We start from the raw sequence: 26,060 nt of genomic DNA, 5'->3' as shown, positions 1-26,060 counted from the left end.
GAGTAGAGGGCAGGGATTTTAGTCTATTGGAGTAGATAATGTTACTGAGACCAGAGATCTTTTTGGTGAATAAATGCTGTGGTCTCTTACGGTGGTTTAGGTACTTAACAAGGGACATGCTGAAGGGTGCATTATATTTAACAATGGGCTCAATGAGAAGAGAATGAAGTGGGATTATAACGTCTTTAAACCTTGAGTCCACTAAGGATATGTTGTACAGGGTAGGATGATCTGTAATTTTGGTGGATAAAAGGAGTATCTGTCATCAACAGGCATTCCCAATTCCTGTATGACTGTGTCATGTTGGTCACAATCAACAATCAGCTGCAAGCAGTTGTCCGAAAAGTCTCTAATGTCAACAGGGAGTAGGCTGAAGATCTGGAAGTTGGCCTTAGCAAAACCAGAAGATGTCAAGTAAATACTACAGTTTATAGCATCTCACTAAAAAGAGGAAATAAGTGGAGCTGAAGAAGAATGGCAACATATCAAAACAGCATTTCTGAAGATGATACAAGAGATGCATGATTAAGCCAGATATGGAAAAAAGATACATAAGGAAATCTAGTGATGGAAGCAGAAGTCCAGAAAGTTATCAAAAGAAAAGAACCCTAGGAAGAAATGGGAGACAGAAAAATAATGACCAGGCCAGGAAGGAATACATGTTGCTCAACAAGTAGGCTAATAGAGCAATTGCAATAGTATAAAACAAGACATGAGAGAAACTCGAACTGCTTCTTCAAAGTGACTCGGCAAATGGCACAATGAAGCTCTATAAGGCTGCAAGCAAGACAAAAGGATAAACACAGTCATCAGGCAGCATTCATAAGGTGTGTCAGCTACAATCTCCTCACCAGTCCAGACATCAAAGGCAGATGGAAGGAGTACATCAAGAGTATTCTGAATGAAGAAAACTCCAGAGAGGCTGTACTGCCCCATAAACTGTGAAAGCTGAAAAAGAACCCACCCTACAAGAAATAAGAACAGCACTAAGAAAAATGAAGCCAGGGAAAGCAGTGGGCTCAGAAAAAAAAAAAACACAGTAGATAAGAACAAGATGTTGAGTATGTTAGGGGAGAAATGGATCATAAGAGTAATCATTGCAGTTGACTGCAGAATAAGCATTTTAGTGCCAGTGTATAAGAAGAAAGGGGACATTCTCAACTATGGACAAAAGAGATATCAAACTCCTGTCAAACAACAAGAAAGTGTTGGAGATGGTGACTGATATGCATATATATATATATATATATATATATATATATATTTATTAGAATGTAAGATGGGGTGAGTAGTTCAGGTTATTTAGAGAATTAGTGCAGGCTATGTACAAAGACCTGATAACATAAGTATGAACAGTCTTCAGACTCACAAAAGGGATCCCAATGGGAGTGGGTGAACATCAGAGTTCATCTCTGAATCCTCTTCTGTTCATACTGGTAATGCACTACACTAGCAAACAGGTTGGGGGTGACAGAAACCTCCCTGCACCCCCCACAACCCCCGTGCTTTAAATATACCAACTCCGACATCGCACTACAGTGCAGACAATGGAAAACTTCCATTGTCGTGCTGTACAGGGATCTCTGTTGAAACATTCACACTTTTAACAGTTTGATCATATGGTGTCGACCATATGATGTTTGAACTTTTAAAAGTTCGACAACATGATAGGAACCCTAAATATATATATATATATATATATATATATATATATATATATATATATATATATATATATGTGTGTGTGTGTGTGTGTGTGTGTGTCAGTGCCATGCAGCATAGTGCTAAATGTTTTACTTTCTTGAATGTATTTAATACAAGCAGAGGCAATCAAGTAGTCATTTTATCACAAAATGCTGGAATTTGTTTGTAGGAGTTTGCTGTATATTGCTCTGTTGCCCAGTTTCAGAGTTGGTACATATAGGTAGTATTGGGATATAGAGGGATACAGTGGAAATTACTGCCTTGCAAAATTATATGTAAATATGGCCTTCTTCTGTGTCTCTGCCCCTCTCCCTATTTTACAATGAACATCTGAATGAAGTGAAACATTCTGGGATCTTCCTTTATTAATGTCCCTGCTGTGGTTTTGCTTCCACAATTTCATGTATATGTTTACTGTGTAGGGTACCAGCAGTACTGAAAACACATCTGTTTTTATGCCACAAACTATTATACATACTAGCCTACGTAGTCTTGTCTTGTTCCATTTTATAGAGCCTTACCATCCTAACACATGAAGGGTATTGCATAAGATTGTACTGCAGCCTGTGTTTGTTTCATAGGCATCAGAACAATAACTACCAAAAACTGCTCTCTGGGATCTCTGTGTTGATAGTTTATACATTTTATCACCAAACTCTATTGTCACACCCTGACTTCTTTACTTTTCCAATAATTCTGTGTATTCTTTCTTCAGCTTATGGAATAAATGTAAAATTGCTTTCAGTCTTTGATGTATTTGCACAAAGGTCTCTTGGTTTCCTTAAAAAGAACACTCTTTTTACAGTCCCAATGTCACCCTTCCTGTCACATTTCTAAATCACTATGTGCACATTCAGTGTTACTCTCTCTTTTTCTGTTCTGTAGAATTTTTGATACTTGGATTAAGTTTCTACCTATTTCACAGACTGTATTGCGTATTTTTTTTTATTTAACATTTTGTGTAGTTCATTGTGAAAGACCACAGGGGAATACTCTTTCTCCCTATTTATCTTATAAAATAAATGTGCAAGAATTGTTTGAAATTATAACATATAAAAAATGAATATGGAGCTCATTTTTCTTCAGAGCATTTTAGCACCCTCAGTCTCAGCAGTGTGTGGATTTAAGTTTAAATCAACACAGCGTGAGTGCCTTATATAGATTATAATAATGAGCATCTTTCACCCTACTGTACTGTTAAGAAGGGTAAGAAAAGTAAATCATGTGTAGTATCCTCATATTCTGTTGAATTGTACAGAGGACATACTGGATGTTGTTTCCTTGCTTCTCTGTTCCCACTTGCATGACCTCAAGAAAGCCTTGTTAGTTTATGACTTATGTCGTATCGCTCAACTTTAGTATTTGTAAAGAAAACAGCCATTCTTAGCATTGCTAAAATAATCCATTTTGAGCCCTTTTCAGCTGGGAATTAAGGTTTATATGGACAGTTTTATTAGCCAAACAGCATACCTTCAAAGTTAAGAATAATGAAGAGGCATGGAGAAAAACAGTGTAGAAAAACAATATGCAAATGCACACAAAGAGTAACTGGATGTTAAGTCCCAAACCATGTAAGTGTGAGACAGAAACCTTAATGGCTAAACCACCATGATACCTGTAATGCAAAGTTTTATCTACTCATTTTCAAAGGAATTCCACATCTGCACACTTTGCTGAATGGTGGAAGCCATGTTTGTGTTATTTGAAATCAATATGTCTTCACTAATTCAGTGAGTAAGTAAAAGTGACATTCTCCTCCATGATCCTTTTACCTCCTTTGAACAGTAAGGAGTTACTTCATCTATTCCCTTCTTGGTTCATCTAGGGTGGGTATATATTACGTTATTGAACTTTTAAAAGTTCGAACATCATATGGTCGACACCATATGATCGAACTTTTAAAAGTCTGAACGTTTCAACGGAGATCTCCATACAGTGCAGAATGGGAAGATTTCCCTTTCCTGAACTGTAGTGTGATCTCGGAGTTGGTATATTTAAAGAGTGGGGGGTGGGGGGTGCAGGGAGGCGTACCTCCTTGCTTAAAATGGTCAGGTAGGTTTTTTCTGTTGTTTATATTTTTGTTTAGCTTTTTGAACTTTTAAAAGTTCGATCATATGCAATCGACCATATGACGTTATCACTTTTAAAAGTTCGATAACGTAATGCTGTCCTTCTCTGTAGCCCCTATCATCGTGAGTCCACTGAGGTATTACTTTGCTAAGTTAGTATTTTCTTACCATTGCCAAGTAATTAGTTTCCAGTTTTCCAAGCTGTGATATCAGAATCTTAAATGCAAGTGAGTGTGTGCATGTGTGATCTTCTGATGCTGTCCACTTCATTTTTTTCCCCATTAATCAATACCAATATATTTATTTATTTATTTAAATTTTGTATTTGATAAGCAGGTTACCAAAATGAGACTAGTATTGTGAAATTCAGTGATTTGGAGCTTGTATAGGCTTGTTTTAAAGCACATGTTGTTTTATTTTAATTTTTCTACCCGTTTTCTACAGATGATGGACAGACTCTGTATTAAAGTACAGAATGATGTGAAAGCTCTTCGTGGTTTCCCAGTTGAATCAATTCAAGAAGATGTGCATTGTGCCAAAGAAATTATGAAAGATGCCAGGAACTCCAGAGCGGTAAGTAATGATCCTTTCATCATGGTGTGCATAAGATGAGGTTCTTAAAATTACAGGTACATTACTGAGGGTACTTTCAAAAAGGCTGACTGAAAGTTTTCAGTCATTTGGACATCAGGATTAGAAACTGTTTAAGTTTGGCAAGGGTCCTTGTACTGGGGACAGTGCTGCCAGATTTCTGACGGGTTAGGTAGGGGCCAAAAAAAAAAAAGTCTTTCATACTAAGAGAAGACCAAAAAGAATCAAGTAGCTCCATGTTTGGCAATTTTGGATTGGCTCGTATGCCAGTATATGAGCCAATCAAAAAATCCCACAGCGGACCCTCTTCTGTTCATTGCGGAATATCAGGCAGTTCCACATTAAACAGAAGTAGCTCCGTTTTGCGATTTTTTTATTGGCTCGTATACCGGCATATGGGCCAATCAAAAAAAAAAAAAAAGCAGAGGCTGTTTCACTGGGATTTTAACCAGCAGTGCGGGACTCGGGATCAGGCTGCTGATCCTGGGACGTCCCACTCAAATAGGGATGTCTGCCAACCCTGACTGGGAATGACATTTTGATCTATTACTAAACTAGTGTGGGCAGCAGAAAAGCTTAACATTGGAAGAGTTTGCTTAGCTGTTCAGTACTTATCAGTGCCAGTTTTGCGCACAACATGACTGTAAATAAACAGGAGAAACAGAGAGTAGATAACATATGATTAATTGGATGCCATACAGGGTATTAAATAGGCACCAGTGTGTACAGTGTGAAAAATTATATTGAACTTACTGCTTACTGTGATGGATTTGAAGTCTTCTTAAGACACTTGCTGGCTGGATTCTGCTAAAATTCAAAGTCTGGTTATATTTGTATTCACAGTCTGTTGCATACAGAAACTTGCAGAATATACACTGATGAGAGAATATACTTTGCAGCATCAACTTTAGAGCAGTAACAAATAACTATTTATAATAAACCAAACGGACTAATGTTGCAGCTTAAAGTACTGTTCCACTTTACTTCTCATATAGTACAGATGATATGAGAGATATAACATTTACCTCAGGACAAATGTGTCCCTAACATAACTGGATTCATACAGCTCTTTATATACAATTTTAGTCATGCACAAACATATACATTTCCTCTTGGTATTCTATTTTGGAGAATTGGTCATCGTGTAGAAACAGTACTAATTGTTGCAGATGCTGACACAAACTGCTGACTTAATGATATTATTTTTCAGCTTCCTTGTTTAACAATGTCTTGTCACATTTTTGCTGAATTTTATAAGAAGCCAGCTTTTCTGACAGTGTGCACATCCTGTATTCTATTTGGATCTTTGTATAAAAACATCTGTTCTTGTGCCAGTACTGATAAACATGTCCTGTTGTCCATGCAGAAAAACATGTTTTTGAGGAAACACATTGCCACAGTGTCATTGTCCATTCTTTAAAAGCAGATTTTGCATTTTTGCTCTTGCATACATCCTGTTTTTAAGTCTGTAAGGGAAAAATGTCCATTCAGCAGATTCCTTATTTTCCAAGCCATGGTCATTTAGTATGGTTGCTGATCACATATTACTAAACTCTGTTTCTGCATTTAAGCAAGCTTTTTCTTTCAGCATATTTACAACAGAATTAATTTCAGCCTTATATTCATAATATCTAACAATTCCCTCTGTTTTTAAACATACTTAAAACATTGCCTATAGAAAACACATTAAGAAACAAACCTATAGTCTTTTTTTGATACAAGTCAAAATGCAATTTTACATAGTTAATACAATGATATTAAGTATTACTACCAAAACCGAATGTATTTAAAACTTTTTCTTTTGCAGACCATTCTGTGAAAATATTTTATCAATTATGAGCTGTGTCTGCTTTAATGTTATTTTTTTTTAACTTGATCAATTTATTCTTTTGCAATCACAGAATTCAATTTATGACTTAGAACTGTTCCATTAACTCTTTGCAACTTTTGAATTAACTATAAGAGACAAGAACCATGTGCTACTGCAAGCATTTATACACTGCTGAAAATATACAGTTTTAATGTTATTTTAACCATCACATTGTGTTCATGTCTCTAAACTGCTCATTAACATCTTGGTAAAATCCTGAACTGGGCTTAAAGAATGCTATGTACATATTAGTCCATTAGCTGTATATGAGTACAATATTTTAATATAATTTTCTTTTAACTGGGGTAAAACCAGTGATATTACAACTTGACAAATTAGTTTTGAACTTATTACAATGTATCCTGTACAGTATGTATTTACACAGACTGTTTGCTGTTCATGCATTTCAATCTAGTAGGTACCCTGGACCCATTTTTTTAATATGTTTTTTACACATATTTATTACTACACATTAATTTCATTTGTACTGAATTTTTCTGCATTTGTACATACAAAGACTATCATTTGTACTGAAATTTTCTACATTTGTACATACAAAGACTATAAAGTACATTTAGTCTAATCTTACAAATTTAATAACATTAATATTAAGCAAAATCTTGGAAAATTCTTATGTCTCTTTAGAAGTATTTAGTGGAATTGACACCAAATGCATATGTCCTGTTATTTTAAACTACATACTCAGCAATTAAAAATATTTATGCTTTTTTATACCAACATTGTTTTGCCAAAAACATATTAAAAATAGTGACCATTCTTGTTCAATTTTTTACATATCTTTACTCTCTTGTATAGTTGTAATAAAGCAGTTTTAAGCCATCTGTTGTTTTTTAAACCATCTCTTGTATAGCTTTACAGTTTAACAGGTTGTAAATACAATTTAATACTAAACAATACAATAATAACCATTGTGATAGCTATTAACAACTTGAAAATATATTATCCTGTCAGGTTTAATCCAGTTTACCAGTATTTCTAATACACTAATACCTGTTTTTTCCTCCCCCTAAAAGAGTATTGTCAAGAAGGAATGAGATATTATTTTCTGCAGCTTTATTTTAGACCCTTGTTGTTTATTTTTTTCTGTAGCTTTATTTCAGACCCTTGTGCAGTACTGCTTATACGGTCAGTATAAAACTGAGAAAGTGCCCCTCCCCCTGTAGTACTGCAGCACTATTTACCTGCTTTATGCTGTGAGAATAGAATGTATGCCAGCCCAACACTATGGTTATACATTTATTTTATTAAATTATGGACTTTTGTCTGATTTGATAATTTTTTATAAAGCTGTTTTTGTTTACTACCACTAGTAGGCATTTACACCCTCCTGCACAACTGATTTGAACTGTATGTATACTATAGCCCATTTTCTGGCTGTACTTGATGCAACTGAGTTTTTTTTTCTTTAACATTTACTTGCAAACAGATTATCAGTGACATCTATGAACAATTGTGACTTTATTATAGTTACCAAATAGTGTTGCCTGTAAACATTTTAACAGTTATGTTTTAATAACAATGATGCTTTAGAAAAACTCAAACTACTTGTCTGGCAATCAGTCTTGTTTTTTATCTTATCTTTTTAACATTTTTTGTAACTATTCATCTAGTCTAGGAAGGTCTGAGTTCACATTTTATACTCTATAAACTATAGTTAATTCTTTTGGCATTTTTCCTTTAATGTGATTTGCATAACTATGCATTTATACTACATTACAATTAGCTTACATGGATTTCAGTATTTTTTTATTTATTTATCTATTTAACTGTCCTGCCATTCATTTTACAAAAACTGTTTGACAAATACCATCTGTTATTTTCTTTTTTAAATTTAGAACTTTAACTGTTTGGTGTTACAATACAATTATAAACAAATTGTAAAAAACAAAATAGATATTAGTTTAACCAACACATGTTTATATTTATATTCTTTATATTTGCTGATGTCTGCCTTTTGCTTTTGTGTATTGTAAACAAATGTACTCTAGATGAAAAGAACATACATGCATGTCTGTCTTGTATCTGTATATCTTTATACAAGCATGTCAGTCTTGTGACTTTAAATCTTTACTCCTATTAACTATTTTCATTTAATTTTTATACACTAGAACAGTTTTGTTTACCTTTTGACTATGCTAAGAATGGCAGTCATATGCTCTACTTTACTGTAGTACTGATAAATGTCTTGCTTTAACTGAATGAAAGTAAAACATTTGGGAATGATTTGTCCCTACCATCCTACCATGTATGCTTAACCATTTTCAAAACATAAACATATTATAAAATATATTTATTTTGCACAGATTAACTGTGTATGCAGGGAGTTCCCAGTCTCTGTCAGTTCGCTAATTTGTTTTCTTTATCCTGCAACTGCTGTTGAATTTCCTGTAATGTTGCATGGTCTTTCTGACATTCTTTAGTAAGCTGTTCTGCTGAATTTGAAACTCCTATGCACTTTTGAAAAGATGTATGTATAACTTGTCTAAACTTCCTCAACTCATTGTGTCTGTCTTTTAGAAGTTTACTACATTCCTTTGTAACAAAATGTACTAGGGGTTCTATCAGTAACTGATTTGACTCACATGTGGTGACAGGACATAACTGTTCAACATCTGAATATAATAGAAACACTTTACCCTTAGTTAATTCTTTATCATGAACAGATCTGTCTTCACAGTCTATTTTTTTAGCAATATGATGCAATACTTTTTTATGGCATAATACACAAAATGCAGTTTTTGTTGATGCACACAATAAACATTTGTCATATTTCACATGGTTTTCTTTGAGATGCCAGTCAAATATTGTAATACATTTGCATAATGCCTTACTATCAACCTGCCCTAATAAGGTTTTACATTTACTAATGTGCTGTGTATAACACCATTGCAATTTACTAAAGTTTGGTTTACTCCTGCATGAATTATAAATAATATCCGTACTGTCTAATAACATCCAAATTGTCTAATAATATACAAACTGTCTAAGAATATACAAACTGTCTAACATCATCCACACTAAATATGTGACACAGAAAAAAGTCTTACCAGTTAGCAAGAAAACAGGTGATCAGGCTGTTGTTGCTGATGGCTAGAAATTTTTCAGAGTCACTTGAGAAGCTGGTGAAGCACTACAGGCAGCGGACTGCTGTACAAGTAGATATCCACCTTTTCTTGGAGAATTTATGGCACTGCGACTTTCTTGAACTAGTCTCACTCCGGATTTTAGACGTCTAAAAAAACGTTACTACTGCAAGCTGCATAAACTGGAATACTTCTGTTTAGGATTTACACATACGTACAAATGTTAGTTACTGCAGTTTGACTGAAATGACCCTCTGCAGGGCTTACCATCACTCCCCCCTGTGTTTGAATGCAGATTTTAGGTTCAAATGCAGGCTAGCTTGCCATTGAAAAATGATATGGCTAATAACTGCTGTATACATGGGTTTGAAGTCTTCTTAAGACACTCAGTCTTGCTGGCTGGATTCTGCTAAAATTCAAAGTCTGGTTATATTTGCATTCACAGTCTGTTGCATACAGAAACTTGCAGAATATACACTGATGAGAGAATATACTTTGCAGCATCAACTTTAGAGCAGTAACAAATAACTTTTTATAATAAACCAAACGGACTAACGTTGCAGCTTAAAGTACTGTTCCAACTTTACTTCTCATATAGTACAGATGATGTGAGAGATAAAATATTTACCTCAGGACAAATGTGTCCCTACCATACCCCTAACATAACTGGATTCATACAGCTCTTTATATACAATTTTAGTCATGCACAAACATATACATTTCCTCTTGGTATTCTATTTTGGAGAATTGCTCATCCTGTAGAAACAGTACTAATTGTTGCAGATGCTGACACAAACTGCTGACTTAATGATATTATTTTTCAGCTTCCTTGTTTAACAATGTCTTGTCACATTTTTGCTGAATTTATAAGAGACCAGCTTTTCTGACAGTGTGCACCATCCTGTATGCTATTTGGATCTTTGTATAAGAACATCTGTTCTTGTGCCAATGCTGATAAACATGTCCTGTTGTCCATGCAGAAAAACATGTTTTTGAGGAAACACATTACCACAGTGTCATTGTTCATTCTTTAAAAGCAGATTTTGCATTTTTGCTCTTGCATACATCCTGTTTTTAAGTCTGTAAGGGAATAATGTCCATTCAGCAGGTTCCTTATTTTCCAAGCCATGATCATTTAGTATGAATTCTGATCACATATTACTAAACTCTATTTCTACATTTAAGCAAGCTTTTTCTTTCAGCATATTTACAACATAATTAATTTCAGCATTATGTTCATAATATCTAACACAGTGTGCCTCAGTCTTCTGCATGTAGACCTCTCCTCTGCATTGTATGCACTAAGGCCTTGGATTTTCATAGAAGGTGTAAAACAGTTGTGGCTTTACCCTCAAGATCAGACTACACCACCTGTGGGTAAATCCTGATATATGCAGTCATGGATTATTGCTTAAGATACATTTTTGAGTATATAAATTCTGCAGCTCCAGATCTTTGAGTCCCTCTATCAGAGCTAAGCTGCAGCAGTCATAGCTTTCTCGTAAGATCTAGGATGAATTTGTCATCTGTATGTCATTAGGTTCCTTAATTATACAGGATGCATTTGGTGTTCATTTATCTTGCTATCTTCCTTGCCTGGCCATTTGGTTATGATATATTCACAAAAATAAATAAATAAATAAATAAAAAATAAATAAATGAATAAACTTCTGGCTGAGGTGCTCTCAAAGATTTGGAGTTATGGTTGATATATATGTAGTAACATGAAGTCTTAGTGGAAGTCTCATTCAGCAGATAATCTCATATTAGACTTCATCATCTGTCAAATAAGACCTCCCTGTCAATTCTACCCAGAGTTACATAGTATATATATATATATATATATATATATATATATATATATATATATATATATATATATATATATATATAAGCACTTTACTATCTCAAAATACTGAAATCTCAAATTTCAGTATCTCGAGACGAAAATGCCAAAACTGCAGTTGAGCGAAACTGCACTTGATCAAATTCAAAGTGTCGAATTCGCAGTTGTGGTGGCATGGTATGTGGGATTTGCTGTGTTTGAAAGATGCAGTGAGCTGTATGATATGTTTTGCCTGGCGGTGTGTGGATAAATGTAGAGATTCAGGTAAGTTCTGTTTTTTTAAGGGTTTTGGGTAGGGATTTGAGTGTATGTGAGTGTGTTGGGAAGTTTTAGGTATAGGTTAGGGTAGTTAGGTAAGAGTGTGAGTGTGTAAGTGTTGAGCGTAGTGGTGTTTGTACATATGTGGTGTGCATTTGTGCAAGGGGAATATAGAGTATGAGAGTATGTAGTGGTGGGTTTAGTGTCTTTGTCTTTTTAGTGCGACCTCGGAGTTAGTATATATAAGTGGCTGGGGTGTGGGGGCATAGCCCCCACATGGGGGAGTGCAGGGAGGCTTGCCCCCTGCTTATATGTAGGGTAGGTGTGTGTATTTGTGTTGTTGTGTTTGTGTGTGTTTTGTTGTTTTTTTGTAGTGTGGGGAGGAAGGTATTTGTATGTTTGTTTGTGTGGTGGAGGGTGTATTTAAAAGTCGCGATTTTGAATTTCACGCTTTTGGGGTTTCAATATTGTGAATGTTCGGCTTTATAGTCTCCAGATACTGAAATTCGAGATTTCAGTATTTCAAGATTATAAAGTGAATCCATATGAGAGTTGATTGAGTACACATATGGATTACTTGTCTGCATGGTGTTTCATCTCAGTTTCTTACTTCTTGTTATTTTGACTGATGTTTTCTTTTCATTCAAGCATGTCATACCTGAGTCAATATTCATTTTTGAGATCATCAGACTTATTCCACACTGCTTCTTTAAGTTTTCTTATCATCAATAGTGTGTGAGAAATAGGTCTGTGTGCTTTGCTTCCAGTTTGACTTGGACTTGGCCAAGTAACTTGATTTTCTGTGTTTAATATTCTTTATTTTAGAACCAATTCTGTCTAAGGTTTTAGGAGTAGACAGAATATTTAAAAAAATTGAAGTTTTACTCAGTATTACCTTCTTCATGGTGGCAAAATAAGGAGGGCGGGCAATTTTGTTAATCAGACAAACATCATGAACAAGGACCAGCAATTTTGTGAAGGAGAACATTGATTGTGGGACAGGTTAGATTGTGGCATAGGTCCTGCATGTTAAACTGGGGAAAGGATCCACACTTATTCTCATCCATGACAGAAGCACTGACAGAAAACCAACAATAGTTCTTTTAGTGAAGACTGAGCTGCAACAAGACACTTCTTTTGGTAAGGTTCTCCTGAAACATGAGTATACCCAGTGAGAGACCAGTCTAGCATCTGTCACTTAGGCAAACTCAACACACAGCCAGCAGAAACTTGTCAAAGGACATCCTGTGAAGGTTGGGCTTGTTCAGACAAGGCTAAACACAACACATGTCCTTGTGCATTTGCCCTAATAAGGAGGATCTAATGAGAATAAATATATAAAAAATAAAACTGATTCTTCACTTGCACATGGTGACCAGATCTAACTAAAACGTTATTCTCCTTTCATTCAGTCATTTTCAGAGGTCTTTTTTTCTGCTGACAAATTACAATAAGTGGATACAAAAAATCTCCTGGATGAGTCCATCTACATGGTTACCAAATAGTAAATGAAAGGGTGACACTGGATAGGCAGTCTTCATCTACTCCCATTCAGTGAAAGAGTGACAGATTACTTTCAAAGATGCTTTTTCCTGTAATTCTCTCAGGCCCATTCCTTTATTTTGCAATCAGAACTAAACGTTATCATTACACATCAGAGCAATTCATTCTTTGTCTAATATGTCAGCATATGAGTGGACACTAACAATCATGTCAGTGGACATTAACAATGCCAAGTGTCAGAGGACTCAGTAACCTGAGAATGATTTAAAAATTTGAGAGACAGAACCTGCTCATTCTCATTTTTTTATTTTTGTTTTGTTTAAAATATTTTGGCCTGTGGGTATTAGTATCTGCCTTCCCAAAAAGGCAGACTACTCCTCTCTATACTATTAAAGTTATTGAGTTAGTAGGTCCCTTACTTATACTTCAGTACATGGGTCATCTACAGTGGAACTACAGCCTCTAAAATAAAGATTCAGGTGCCTCTATCATTATCCAACACTGTTATCTGCCCCTTTTTAACAGCATCACTGAAATCAACTTGTGTGATATTTGGTGCTGAGGCCTTTTGATTTAAGAGCCCCATTACCAAAGAGTCTCCCTTCAAACTATTCACAGCTGCCTGACATCAAACCATCAAAGCCAGAGTTTGCCTTCAATAGTTGTTAGATTATCTAAAACAAGACATTTTGAAAGAATTTTCTTCTAATGCACTGTAGAATAGCTCTGCTCAAAACTGCAATCTTCATGCAGAACTTTTTAGTCCATCCAACCAGGGGTATCCTGACTGCATTGATCTTTTCAAGGAAGAGAGAGAGAGAGAGTTCTTGAGTTTTTGAATCTCACAAAATACAGAAAGTTGTCCTGCTGTTCCAATATTTAGATCTGCTGATGTCCTTGCTGGATGAATGGCCCTTCCACTCCTGACAAAGACTGTAGCAGAATAAGAAGTAATCCTCAAAGATGAAAAGGGTTCTGATCCATGGTTATGCAGTCATCTCTGTAGTCATCACAGGGTGCGATGATAATAATAATCATTTCATAATTTGTACTCGAAAATGAGCACTCTGTTGGTGTATAAAGATATTTTGCATCTGAAAGTTAAGTTAAAATTTGCAATTCATGTAGCTTCCTTTGACATAGTGTGGGTAGGACATTAAATAATAACCATTATACAATAACCCCCATTAATATTCCAAAACGTGTGCACTAATTGGCCAGCGTGCCCATTGTAAATCCCACAATATATCAACGGAAAAAGGTCCGGTCACACTGACTTTTTTCCATTGGTATAAAGTGCTCAAAAACATCTTTTGTTAACAAATAAAATAAAAAAAAAAAACAGAGCAACGGAGACTTTTTTTTCTCCGTTGCTTCCGTTTCAAAGCATTGATGTACCGGGTATGCATGGGACGCAAGTCCCATACGCATGCTCAGTACATCAAAACAAGGAAGCAGTGTACCACAACCAGCAGAAGAACAGTAATGCACCATTATACAAAGACATTATTTAAGAAAAGTAAGTATTTTTTTCTTAAATAATGTCATTGTATAATAGCAATAACCGACTCCGTGGTTGTGGTATATTGAAATTTACCCACAGTTGGCTTTATTTAATCACTTGGGCTTCGGCTTCGTGATTAAACCACACCAACAGTGGGTAAATCCTCAATATACCACACCACATTATCGGTTATTACTTTATTCTACTACCTTGGACAACTCCAGAGTTCCTCCCCTTTACATCTTCTATTTCTCAGTCTGGATTTCCACTTTCTGCTACTGAAACAACTCGAAGAAATAGCACCTTCATTAAAAAAAAATCCTGTACTCTGACTTTGTTTTTTCTTTGAAAGAAGATTGGGAACCAAAGCCTACTGAAAATCTGAGGGACAAGTTGATCATTTTTATTTATTTATAACCTGTGCAGCAGTTTGTCTTCTTAAGTCAAGTAGTTTTCTTCAACTATCTTAAGCAGAAGAGTAGCATTTTCCAACTGCAGCATCACTTTTTTTGCAGGTCTCACTATAAGAGGTTACTGGAATACGTTCTTCCTCAGTATATACAAATGAAGGTTCATCACCACAGAACCAGTAGTTCTTTGCCTTCTACAGCAGGACCACAGGCTGGACTTTTATTACTATTTCAACCTTTGGAGCTCCTCAACAAGAAGAAGTCAGCCTTTTCCACTAATATTTGAATCAGCAGAGGAAGATACTCTTCTAAATAAAGGTATTACTTATTGGTACCTTTAAGTGCAAAAACAAGCTTTGCTCTCATTTTTATTTGGACCCATGTAGGGCCATGACCCTAGTATAATTCTTAACTAAATGGTCAGATCTACATCTGCAGGCACCCTAATGAAATCTGAGCATGGGTTATGCACACAGTTACAAGAAAATGAGTTGGTTCACTGACCATGTAGTCACATTATGGAATGCACATCCTGTAGAATTAATAACAAAGGTAATCTAGTGGGTTTGAGCACAGTCTGGTATCCCACTTGTGACCCAGAGGGTGGTGGAACTAATAAGAAACAAGAGTATAAAGGATTAGTCCAGGTAAAATCAGTTTAACTAGCAGATCTTGGAGACTTTTTCTCGGATTCCCTCCCTGTAGGAGGAATAAAAACAACTTGTTGAAGTTTCTAGTAGCTTATTCAGTTAAGTAGGTAGATGGATGAGTATTCTTTTACTAATACAGTGCATTCAACAGGTCAGTTATTTAAAGGCAGTTACAGACAATGGCGGGAGGTTCTATGGGAGCTGATTGGAGGAAAATCTGGGAGATGGAAAAACCACGAGCCAAACCCAAAGCTTAGAGGTTAGTCCCTTATTTGAATATTCCTGAAGGACCTGTGAGAGTTTACCAGCTCAGCAGCCTATGGAACCAAATTCTTAAGTTTAAAGGTTTTATTTTTATTTTTAACTTTTAGCAAACAAAACATGACAACACAATATGAGCTACAACTATAGAACTATATTTAAGAGAACACTTTCACCTGAGCTTCATCAGTATATCTAATAGAGTGGTTTACACTTTGATCATTGAAAATGTCTGCTTTTACGAGTCTGTCACCAGACTTTATTAGTTTGTTTTGTAACATGTAAAATGAGAGGCTATGTCTGCATCAGCAGGGCTCATATTCCTTAGATCCAAGTACGAAAGTTTTATTAAAGAACTTTTTCCAGTCTATCACATGTAATAGGAGAGGCTGTGGCCAGTTTCATGGGGCTCATTATCTCCTGACATATAACATGAAAGGGTAATATGCTTTTGTATAACAAAAAAGGTTGACAGTACCTGCTTGTAAGAGGCTCATGTACTGATTAATGTGACCAGTCTGCATTTTTCTTCCTCTTAATGAAGACAGACCTTTTTATATGCAGGGGAAGATGTCACTTAAAGCCATGCTAGGTGATTCCCAGCCAGAAAAATAGCATACAATGAAAAACAAGTCACAGTGTCAATTTTTTACAGAGCTCATGGATGTGCACAAATAGGAAGAAAAAAGTAAAGTTTGAGACCTTAGAACATTTTGTGTAGGATTTCTGTGCCCATGGAATAAAAATCCACCAAGCGGTGACCTGCAGAGTATACAAAAACTTTAAATAAACATAAGAATCTCTAATCTTCTTTGAGCATAGGCAAATTGTGCCTATGGTGTAAAGAATACACTAGTCTGCAACTGCCTTTAACTGACCCGTTGAATGTATTGTATTAGAAGAAGAACACTTTTCCATCTACCTACTTAACTGAATAAACTACTGGAAACTTCAACATATATGGATATATATAGATAGATAGATATATTTAGGTATGTCAGACTTCCAACTATTTCATAATACCCAAATATTTCAAGATAGAACAGCACAAGATATTATTTCTCTTAGTGACGAAATGAGTGTGTATTTTCATAACAGACTCTCACATACTTATACCAATTCTGCTTTCAGGTATTATGTGGGATTTTTAGCTTCAAAGTCACCTATCCATTTTGCAGGCTTTGCCTTTCAGAAAATACTGTTTGCTAAATATATTTGCAGAAAGGGTGAATGTGTGGTTGCAGTGCTAAACAAACAAAAAAAAGGTGAACTTATACCACCTGCTCTAGCTTACTTCTAAAAGTTTCATCATAGGAGCTTTTGGTATTTTGATCACACTAACCACTTATGGTGCACCAGGGCCTGGCCATAACTACTCACATGTCAGCACTACACCTGCTCCCTGGTGACACAGTTTCAGGCTAGTATAGCTGCACTGTATACGGAAATCAGAATAAGAAGACACCATGTAGTATACCATCAAAATATGTTCCAGAATATGTTTTATTATAAAAATTCAAATAATTTCTGAGAGATAGCCCTATATAAGTATTTAACAAATGAAGTCTTGTATGGGCAAATTACATTGAGTTGGGTTTCTTTAAGTGGTAGGTATATCTCATTTGTGCAAGATGGGAGATATAGCACATGTTCAGAATACATGTTCACTGAACTGGAAGTGAAACAGATATAAAAATGATATTTATTTTTTTCTTTGCAGAATAGTGACTGCCTCAGAAAATATGTCACTACCTAATATCCTGTACTGCCCATGGTAAATGTCTAAGTCATCTTTACTATTAAGCCTTATGCCTTTCAGGGTAGAATGACAATCTTAATTGCAGTATACACCCAAGTGGCCATGCATAATTCCCAAAGTTTATTAAATCTGACAAAGGATGATTGAGGTATGGTACCATATACATTTATATTGAATGTAGCATTTTATTGGCATTTAATGGCAAATTGCCAAACTGCACTATAGTCTTTTTCTTTAGATGGAGGAAGAGACACTTCTTTTCACAATGTAGAAAGCAGTCTTTATACAGAATATATCTGTATTTTATTGGCATTACATCAAAAGTAAACAAATGGCACATATTTCTCCAGAACATTAGCCTTTTCTGTCACTTGAAATATGCCACCGCATGAATTCGCAATACTAATTATAATAATATGGCAAAGATGGCTTCTGTGCTGAGCTGTATTCAATGAATGACAGCTGCAGAAGCATCATAAATCTCAATATTTAAGTATAACTTCTTTTTTTTTGAGAACTAAGAGAATTGAGATATGGCATCTTGTACAGGGGTACTGAATGTAGATTTTTAGAAGCAATTTAGAAAATTATGCCAGAAGAAAAGATACATTTATCTGTAAAAGTTACCACTACTATCAGTAGAATCATGACACCACCAAAAATCTCCGTAATAACAAGTATAAGGTGGCCCAGACTGCTTCACTTCTGAGCTGCATATATAGCTGCTATTCCATGCATAAATCTGTAGAAGGTTACTAAGCTCATCAAATGGTGATTAAGACATTGCTTCCTATACATGTGCTTCAAATGAAAACATTCAGTGTTTTCACTTCACAGTCTGCACTGTTGCATTAATTTCTATTAGCCATGGTTATATTACTACACTTCTGGGTGGGAAATAGAGTATATATCCAAAATACATCTTTTCTTAGTTGCCATTGCATTAGAAGTAAAATCCATATGTATTTTTAATAAGGGTGACTATCTGTGAAAAATACCAGTACTAAACATCTCCATAATTCTTCTCATTACAAAAAAAAAAAAGACGGTACCAACGATTTCAAGGATGAGCAGCATTTAAGTTGTTGAAGTACAGTGGAACAGTTAGACTTTGATGGACTATATCATTCTGAGCACTTTACTAAGAAGTTTCAAGGGGTGGTTGAGGTGCTGCCTCCTACATTTAGGCACCAAATGTAGTCTTACACAATCATTTCACTGGCACATTCTATCACACTACGTTATGTTCATTTCCTGTGCGTTTGTGGAGATAAGGAATGCAATAATGCCTGCAATGTACCTTTTATTAAAGCAGTTCATATCAAAAGTAAAAAAACCTTATAAGCTTTTTTTTAATGTGGCCTTTTTCTGTCACTGGTAACTTATTGGCATTCCAAAATATACACATATGAAAATTAAACTGCTCACGTCTTCATTCCCTGTAAAAGCAAGAAATTGCAGACTGTAAGTATCATGACTTTTTAGCATCATACCCAAAACTGTTAAAGTGCAGACTGTAGCTGAGTATCATTGCATTTTCCTAATGATGTTGCTAGAAACATTTAAATAGTTTTAGAGGTATAGTGTAACACTGATAAGGTGTAACAGTATGACTAGATAGTTGTAGCACATCTGACCACATGTAATTTATATAGCGGTAATACTGTGAAAGATTTTTCAAAGGATCACTATAGGCTGAAACTGAAAAAAATATATATGATTTAGCTTGTTATGAAGTTCTACTCAGTTCAAGTCAGCCAGCACCATACCACAATAACTTTTTATTACTTATTTTATTTATTTTCTAACCCTGAATGCTTCTTTGTGGACCTGATGAGATGGAAATTTGATTGTCACTCTTGTCAGAACACTTTTCCATTACTTTAGATTAGAAGTGTGGAGAATAAGTTTTAGAATCCTTATTAAATGTCAGTGATTGGTTTACTGTGATTCTTACATATTTGTTTTCTAAATATGTGGTTTACTGTGATCTTTGCATATTTGTTTTCTAAATATATTTTACATATCCGGTGAAAAGTATATAGTGAGCTACAAATAAATGCCACAAATTATGCATCTTCATTAAACATAGAATTTTTTAATTTTAAATCCTATCCCAGGCAGTCCTCCTCCACCTTTCTCTTCCACTCTCAGCCAGGTCATCTTGACAATATATCTCACTGTCTAAATATACTGTAGTAGCTATTAGATTATTCAGTTTTCTGACATTCATTTCACAGCAAAGATGCATGTAATATGCATTATATATGATAATAACACTCAAGAAATAATTTAATAGTATTGGTCAATGAAGAAAGCAAAGCATTAATGTAATTTCTCACATTATGTAATCACATCAGTACACTACAGGATATGCACAGGGTTCCCAAGCTGCAATTGTTAAACAAATTAAGTTTCATTTTCATAAGCTGAATGACCAGGAATTATAAGAGTAATTAAGCGTAATTTCTTTTCAATACTGTGATTACATTGTAATTGTTTGTATGTCTAGTTAAGAAAATAAAATAAAAAAGACTGCAGGTACAGAAATCTGAATAAAGAAAAAAAATCTTTTTTTTTTCAAGAAGTAAATAGAAGAAGAAATGCATGCGGTGGTGAATGAGTATCCTGGTCGACAATGCCAGATTCAATGAAAAGCTTCAAGTTTTTCCATGACATAATGAGTCCAGATTATTTTAATTTATTCATTCAAGAAATGGAACATATCAGCATCCTTTGATATGGGCTGTACCAGTCACATATAATTTTGGAGAGATTAACCTATTTATCATGTAGCTAAATGCCCTAAATCCCTTTGTGCTTACACCATATCACGTGTGAAGAAATTCCTTAGAACTCTTGCCTTCTTATGTTTGCAATGTTTTGACAAATATTGACATTGGAGCACCTGTTGTCTGCAACTGTCTTCCAAGCTACAAAAATGTAGGATGTTGTGTTTAGTGTGGTTCTCTTAGTAGGAATATAAATAGTTAAACACATTATTACTGCTATAGCAGATAGTTGATCAGTTTCTATGTATTGCTAAACAAATATAGCAACCAGCTTTTTATAATTTCTCATATTTTAATAGCTCTTTCCAAGCCTTTATGAACTGGGACATATATTAGCAGCAGATGGACCCATTCGCCACAAACTGGAATCAGTGGCCAGTGAGGTGTCCAGAGCTGTGGACAAGGAGCTGCAGGTATGGAAATTTTTATAAAGTGTATATCAAAAAAGCAATTTCTGTATATATATATATATATATATATATATATATATATATATATATATATACATATATATTTTTTTTTTTTTTTTTTAATTATTTTTTTTTGCTAGGGTGCGAGTCATTTAATGTAATGTCTTTGCTGTAATGACTTAATTTCCATACATTTGTTTAAAATTCTTAAATGTTTAGAAATCTTTGAATCGATGTGTTTTGAGTGATTATTTTTTCATTGTGAATTTTGCAGTTCCTAGAAGGACAATAATATGAATTCACTGACTAGATAGCCATGGTGGCGCATCGGTTAGCATTGTCACCTCACAGCAAGAGGCTCTCCCATTCGATTCTCGGCTTCTGCGCCTTCTGTGTAGAATCTGCATGCCTGCCCCATGGTCGAGTGACATAGAAAGACATGCATGTAGGTGCAACCGGCACCATAAAAAATCTACTGCCAGTCATTAGTGGACCGGAGTTCCGCTGTGGCAACCCCTAACTGGGAAAAGCCAAAAGATTGACTGGAATTTGGATTGGAATGATAGATGCACCTGCTCATATTATGCTGACTTCATTTGATATTAAGCCACATAATTGCTATTATCAGTATTTTATTAGTTTTTATCTATTGCCTCATAAAGTCTCAAAGGACAATTGAAATGTGTTTTATCCAATGTCTAGCAATGAATCTTCCCACAATGCTAGTACTATCACCTGGATAGCTAATCAAACTTTAGTGGTACAGTTTGCACTTTTTGGTTAGCTGGCTAAATTTTACTATCATTTAATGGGCCTCTGTAGTGGAGAATTTCTTCATATCCTTCAAGTAGCGCAACACAAATAATATGTTTTTACAGTAACACAAATAATATGTTTTTACAGTATCTAAACAAGTGTTTTTTTAATGTAATTATCCTTCTTTTTGCTATCTCACTGCCTTCTGTAGTGTGTTGATTGAAACATAAGTAAACACATAAACGGAAGAGATATAAGAACCCTATTTCAATGTATCTGTCTCTGCAGTGGAGTTCATAGGATTCTGCAAACCGAAAAGGAGTCCAGTCAGTGTGATAATAAAGGAAACACATTATGTAAAAAAAACTAAAATGCTTCATATCAATCATCATAAAATATCTATTGTCAGTGCTACAAGTAGTGAATTCAACTTCATTCAAATTATTTATAACTTATAAAGATAAAGAGGAATTGTTCCAAACTCCATTTACAGAGAATATTTTGTAGAAGCATACACGACCACTAAGAAAGATGCCTTTAAGTCTTAATAGTTTCTATAAAAACTTGAACGGGAAGTTAAGTGAAACAGAAATATTGTAGTCAATAAGTATAGTTGCCGATATGCAGTTTAAACCAAGCAATGCTAATGGCAGTTTGTTGCAGAAAGTTTTAGACTATCTCTCAATCTAGACCCTGTAGCAGTCCTAGATTTGATTCTCATAGCTTCCATTTGCCCATTTTGTGATTCTGAGCAAGTCCTGCATCACTCCTGAGAAGAGAACATATGTTTAGTGGGATTATCCTGTTAACAGATATTATTATTAATTTCATAGCATGTCTCATGTTATAGCGCCAGGCAAATAAGATTAGTGACAAAGCACCATAGGACTCTGCCCTGCTGAAACTTACAGTAACATCACATTTCCCTTGACTTACTCTTCAAAATTCAATATTTTTTTTCTTATTGAAAAAGCTGTTGAAGTCCAAATGACTAGGCATACTGAAGAGGGTTTTGGAAACATATTCAGAGACAATTTCTTAGCAAATTGTTGATGTGTTATGCTAAGCTGAGTAATTTTTGCTGAACTGGAATTTCTGATCTGAAGGTATGATTTAGTTAGAAAAAGAAAGTAAGTAATTTAGTAAGATATGACAAGTTGCAGGGCATATGTTGACTTCACCTTATTATCTTTGCACTCATATAAGGAAGGATGCATCACGTCTATCAAAACTCACCATGTAGCTCTGCCTTAGCATTTCTATCTAGTATAATACAAAAAGAGTGTTTCTAATGCTAACAAGTGTGGTAGCAAAAAATGAATAATTAAATAAAATACTTGGAGAAAGTGCTTTCACCTGTTTTTGTGATACCTATTTGCAGATAAGTTTATCTGTGCACCTGTAGCTTCTGTAAGCATTGCTAAGCAATGCACATCTTAGCTTCATCTTATGTAAGTATGACCACTTTACACACAGCAGCAAATCATTTATGCAGTTGTAGCCATTGCCAAAATTCTGACTGACAAATTCAGCTTTAATTTCTGTTTACCTGTTCACCTTATTCCCCTATAACTGCATTTCTTCCCAGAATCACTCTTGAAGAGGTCCTTTCTGCAACTAAAAAACTGTTGAAATGGCTCATGGAAACATCTTCATCCGCCTCCTAGAAATGGTAGAATGTAACCTAGATCAGCTCCTTCTAAATGGATTGAACATTAGCCTCTCTTCTGGTTATATCAAAGTTGCTTGGAGAATTCTGCAGGCCCTCCACAAAATCTGGTAATTTCTAGAACCATGCATCTTGACAGTAGTATCCTTAACTTCATGGAATGCATCATTGTTGAACTCATAAGCAAGGACATAACTTGTAGCCCACTGATCAATCCAATTTGGTTTTGTGAATTATTTTTCTTTATTTATTGATGTATATATTAATTTTATTTATTTTGCCTTTACTTGTCGGGAATGTCTTATTAGGTTTAGCTAAACCCCTTTTCAGCAGATGCCCGGGGGGAAAGCTACTCAGATTTTTTTTTTTTTTACAGAAGTTATCAAGATTACCCATATAATGACAATGTATAAACAGTATTCCGGTATTTGTAGAGTACATGATATTTTAAACAGATGCACACATATGTAGAGTTCATAAATATTTAAGCAGTGTCTGTAAATTTATAAAGCATATCACAATATATACAGCATCACAGACTTACAAGATCCCCTTGAACACAAAATGTAAGTCAGTCGTAGTGTACATTTTTTCAATTGTTGTAGAGATAACAAGACATACAGGTAGGTGCATGTGTGAATGGGCATGCCTTCTTTGAAGGCTGGGTGTCGGGCTGGCACCTCGGCACCATAAAAATCCACTGCCAATCATTAGCAAACCAGAGTTCTGCTGTGGCAACCCCTAACTGGGAAAAGCCGAAAGACAAAGAAAAGTAGAGATAACAAAAAAAGTAAGCGGACCCTGTTTATTAAATAAGGTATAAGAAGCCTTGTTGTTGACAAGATTATGACTGTTGAATCTTGGCTAGTATACTAATGGGTTGGATAGTAACAAGAAAGTGATATGTATTAGGAAGGATAGTAACAGGAGTGTAGGCAGAAAAAAAGAGGGAGAAGGAGTGGATGTAAAAGAGGTACCAGTAAGGGGGGAGGCAGAAACAAAGTGAATAGGAAGAGTCTGCAGAAATTGAGAAAAGAAGGGATGCAGGTACTAGCAGAGTTGTAGGGGTGGGTAGGAGCAGTGAGTGGATTTTAGGAAGAGATATTCAAAAGTGAAATTGGTACTGGGAGAGAGTAAGGGGTGCAGAGCATCTGAAATTGGGAGGAGATTAGTTAAGTTACAAGCTATGTACACAGAGTTAGGCTAGTGATGAAACCAGCCTGCAGTACAAAATAGATGGAAGTTACAGAGCTTGCCTGTGGGAATGCAGAAGCAGAGACATTTGTCCATCAGATCAGATTTTAATTGTTTTTTGAAAGACCATAGCTTTTGGATTGATTTCAGTGTTAATGTGATGTGGTTACAGGCTTTGGCAATATTTCATGAATACAGGGAGTCTCTTGCAGTATTATACTCTTTGTTGACAGTGAGAAGCAATTTATTTCTAGCACATGAAGCCCTATTTGTGGAGTATGGTTAAATTATGTTGTTTAGGAATGGGCACTTGCTGGTGTTACAGGGAAATATGTGTAGTACTGAATTGGGTGTGTGTTAAGAAGTGTGGGAGTTCTAACCAGTTTAGCTCTTTGAGAACCAGACAGCAGTGTCCTCTGGAGGGTGGGTTGGTGGTAACCTTTGCAGTTTTATTGTAATATTGTTCCAGTTTGTTTAACATTATAACTTGAAGTATAGTAAAAATGGGTGTAGCATATAGGAGAGGTGGCAGTAGGAAAGTAGTGGCTGTACATTTTCTGGCTATATCAGTGGGGTATGCTTCAGATCTGAATAGGGATACAAGGTTTTTTTTTTCATGTTTTACAGCTTATGATACATGAAGTTCTAGCTTTAGCTACTCATCAGTGATGGCATCTAGCAATTTTGCGTGGGTTACCTGTTCAATCCTGGTGTTGTTGATAGAGGCTAAGACAAAGATGCCTTTAGTGTAGACAACTGTTTGGGAGAAAAGAGTATTAGATTTTTTGGGAGGATAGTAGGAGTTGGAAGTTACTTTACCATGACTTGACAGAGGAAAATGATTCTTGTGTGAGGTCTTGCAGTTTTGGACTGTAGTAGTGTGATTAACAGCTGTCTGGATGTCATTAATGAAGAGGTTAAAAATATGGTGTCCTAGAAATGATCCTTTTGAAATTCCTATGATTATGGAGAGGAAAGAGAAAAAGTCAGTTTGCCATTTACAGCTTATGCTCTGTTTGATAGATAGCTATGTAACCAATCTAGGGAAGGCTTAGCTAGGCCTACAGAGGAGACATTTTGAAGAAATTTCAGATGGGGAATGATATCAAAAGCATTGGTCTAAGAAAAGTATCAGAATTAGGTTTCCTTAATTTCTTAGTGAAGTCTTGGATAGGAGTAATCGTGCTATAATATGGCCTAAACTGAGAGAAAGACACAGTGTGCCTATACAGTCTAGCTTATTTCTTAGAAAGATATACTAAGGCTCTGGGTAAGGGCTAGTCCATCAACACTAGTTATATGTATCTACGATAGGCCTTAAACACCATTCCCTTTGCAGTTACTAATACACTGTCCTAACTAAAAATTAATGCCTGTGCTACCCACTGCATCTGGTTACCTGTTAGAATGACAAAGCTATGTACAATAGCAAAAAAAGAAAAAGTGCCATAATTAGTGACTACAGGGTTGAGTCCTATGCCATTTCCTCTTTGCTGTCTTCTTCTCTATAATATGAAAGCAGACAAAAAATGAGCATGGTTTAGTAGGTTTGCAGATGACTGCAAACTGGGTGCTGTTGTGAACTCCCTATACAGCATTCATACAATCCTGGAACAGACAGCTTGATAAGAGCAATGCCTGTTGCTTTAACCATAGGTTCAAACTCAATGCCAAAAATGTAGAGTGGTTATACTGGAGAAGTGGGGCTTC

At 35.4% G+C, this 26,060-nt stretch overlaps 1 protein-coding gene across 1 annotated transcript in view; it reads left to right on the top strand.

Moving 5' to 3' along the window:
• Positions 1 to 26,060, top strand: part of CARMIL3 (capping protein regulator and myosin 1 linker 3) — a 3,552,770-nt gene that overhangs the window by 3,126,714 nt on the left and 399,996 nt on the right. The window contains exons 25-26 of the mRNA XM_044058175.1: positions 4,218 to 4,346; positions 20,621 to 20,734. Of these exons, the coding sequence (XP_043914110.1) occupies positions 4,218 to 4,346; positions 20,621 to 20,734 (243 nt within the window). The remainder of the gene's footprint in view (positions 1 to 4,217; positions 4,347 to 20,620; positions 20,735 to 26,060) is intronic.

Source organism: Protopterus annectens, chromosome 16.part0, assembly GCF_019279795.1.
Source record: "Protopterus annectens isolate FY-2018-M chromosome 16.part0, PAN1.0, whole genome shotgun sequence".
NCBI classification, from domain to species: domain Eukaryota; kingdom Metazoa; phylum Chordata; order Ceratodontiformes; family Protopteridae; genus Protopterus; species Protopterus annectens.
The sequence above is the reverse complement of the archived record's forward strand: the minus strand, read 5'-3'. Positions and strand labels throughout refer to the sequence as shown.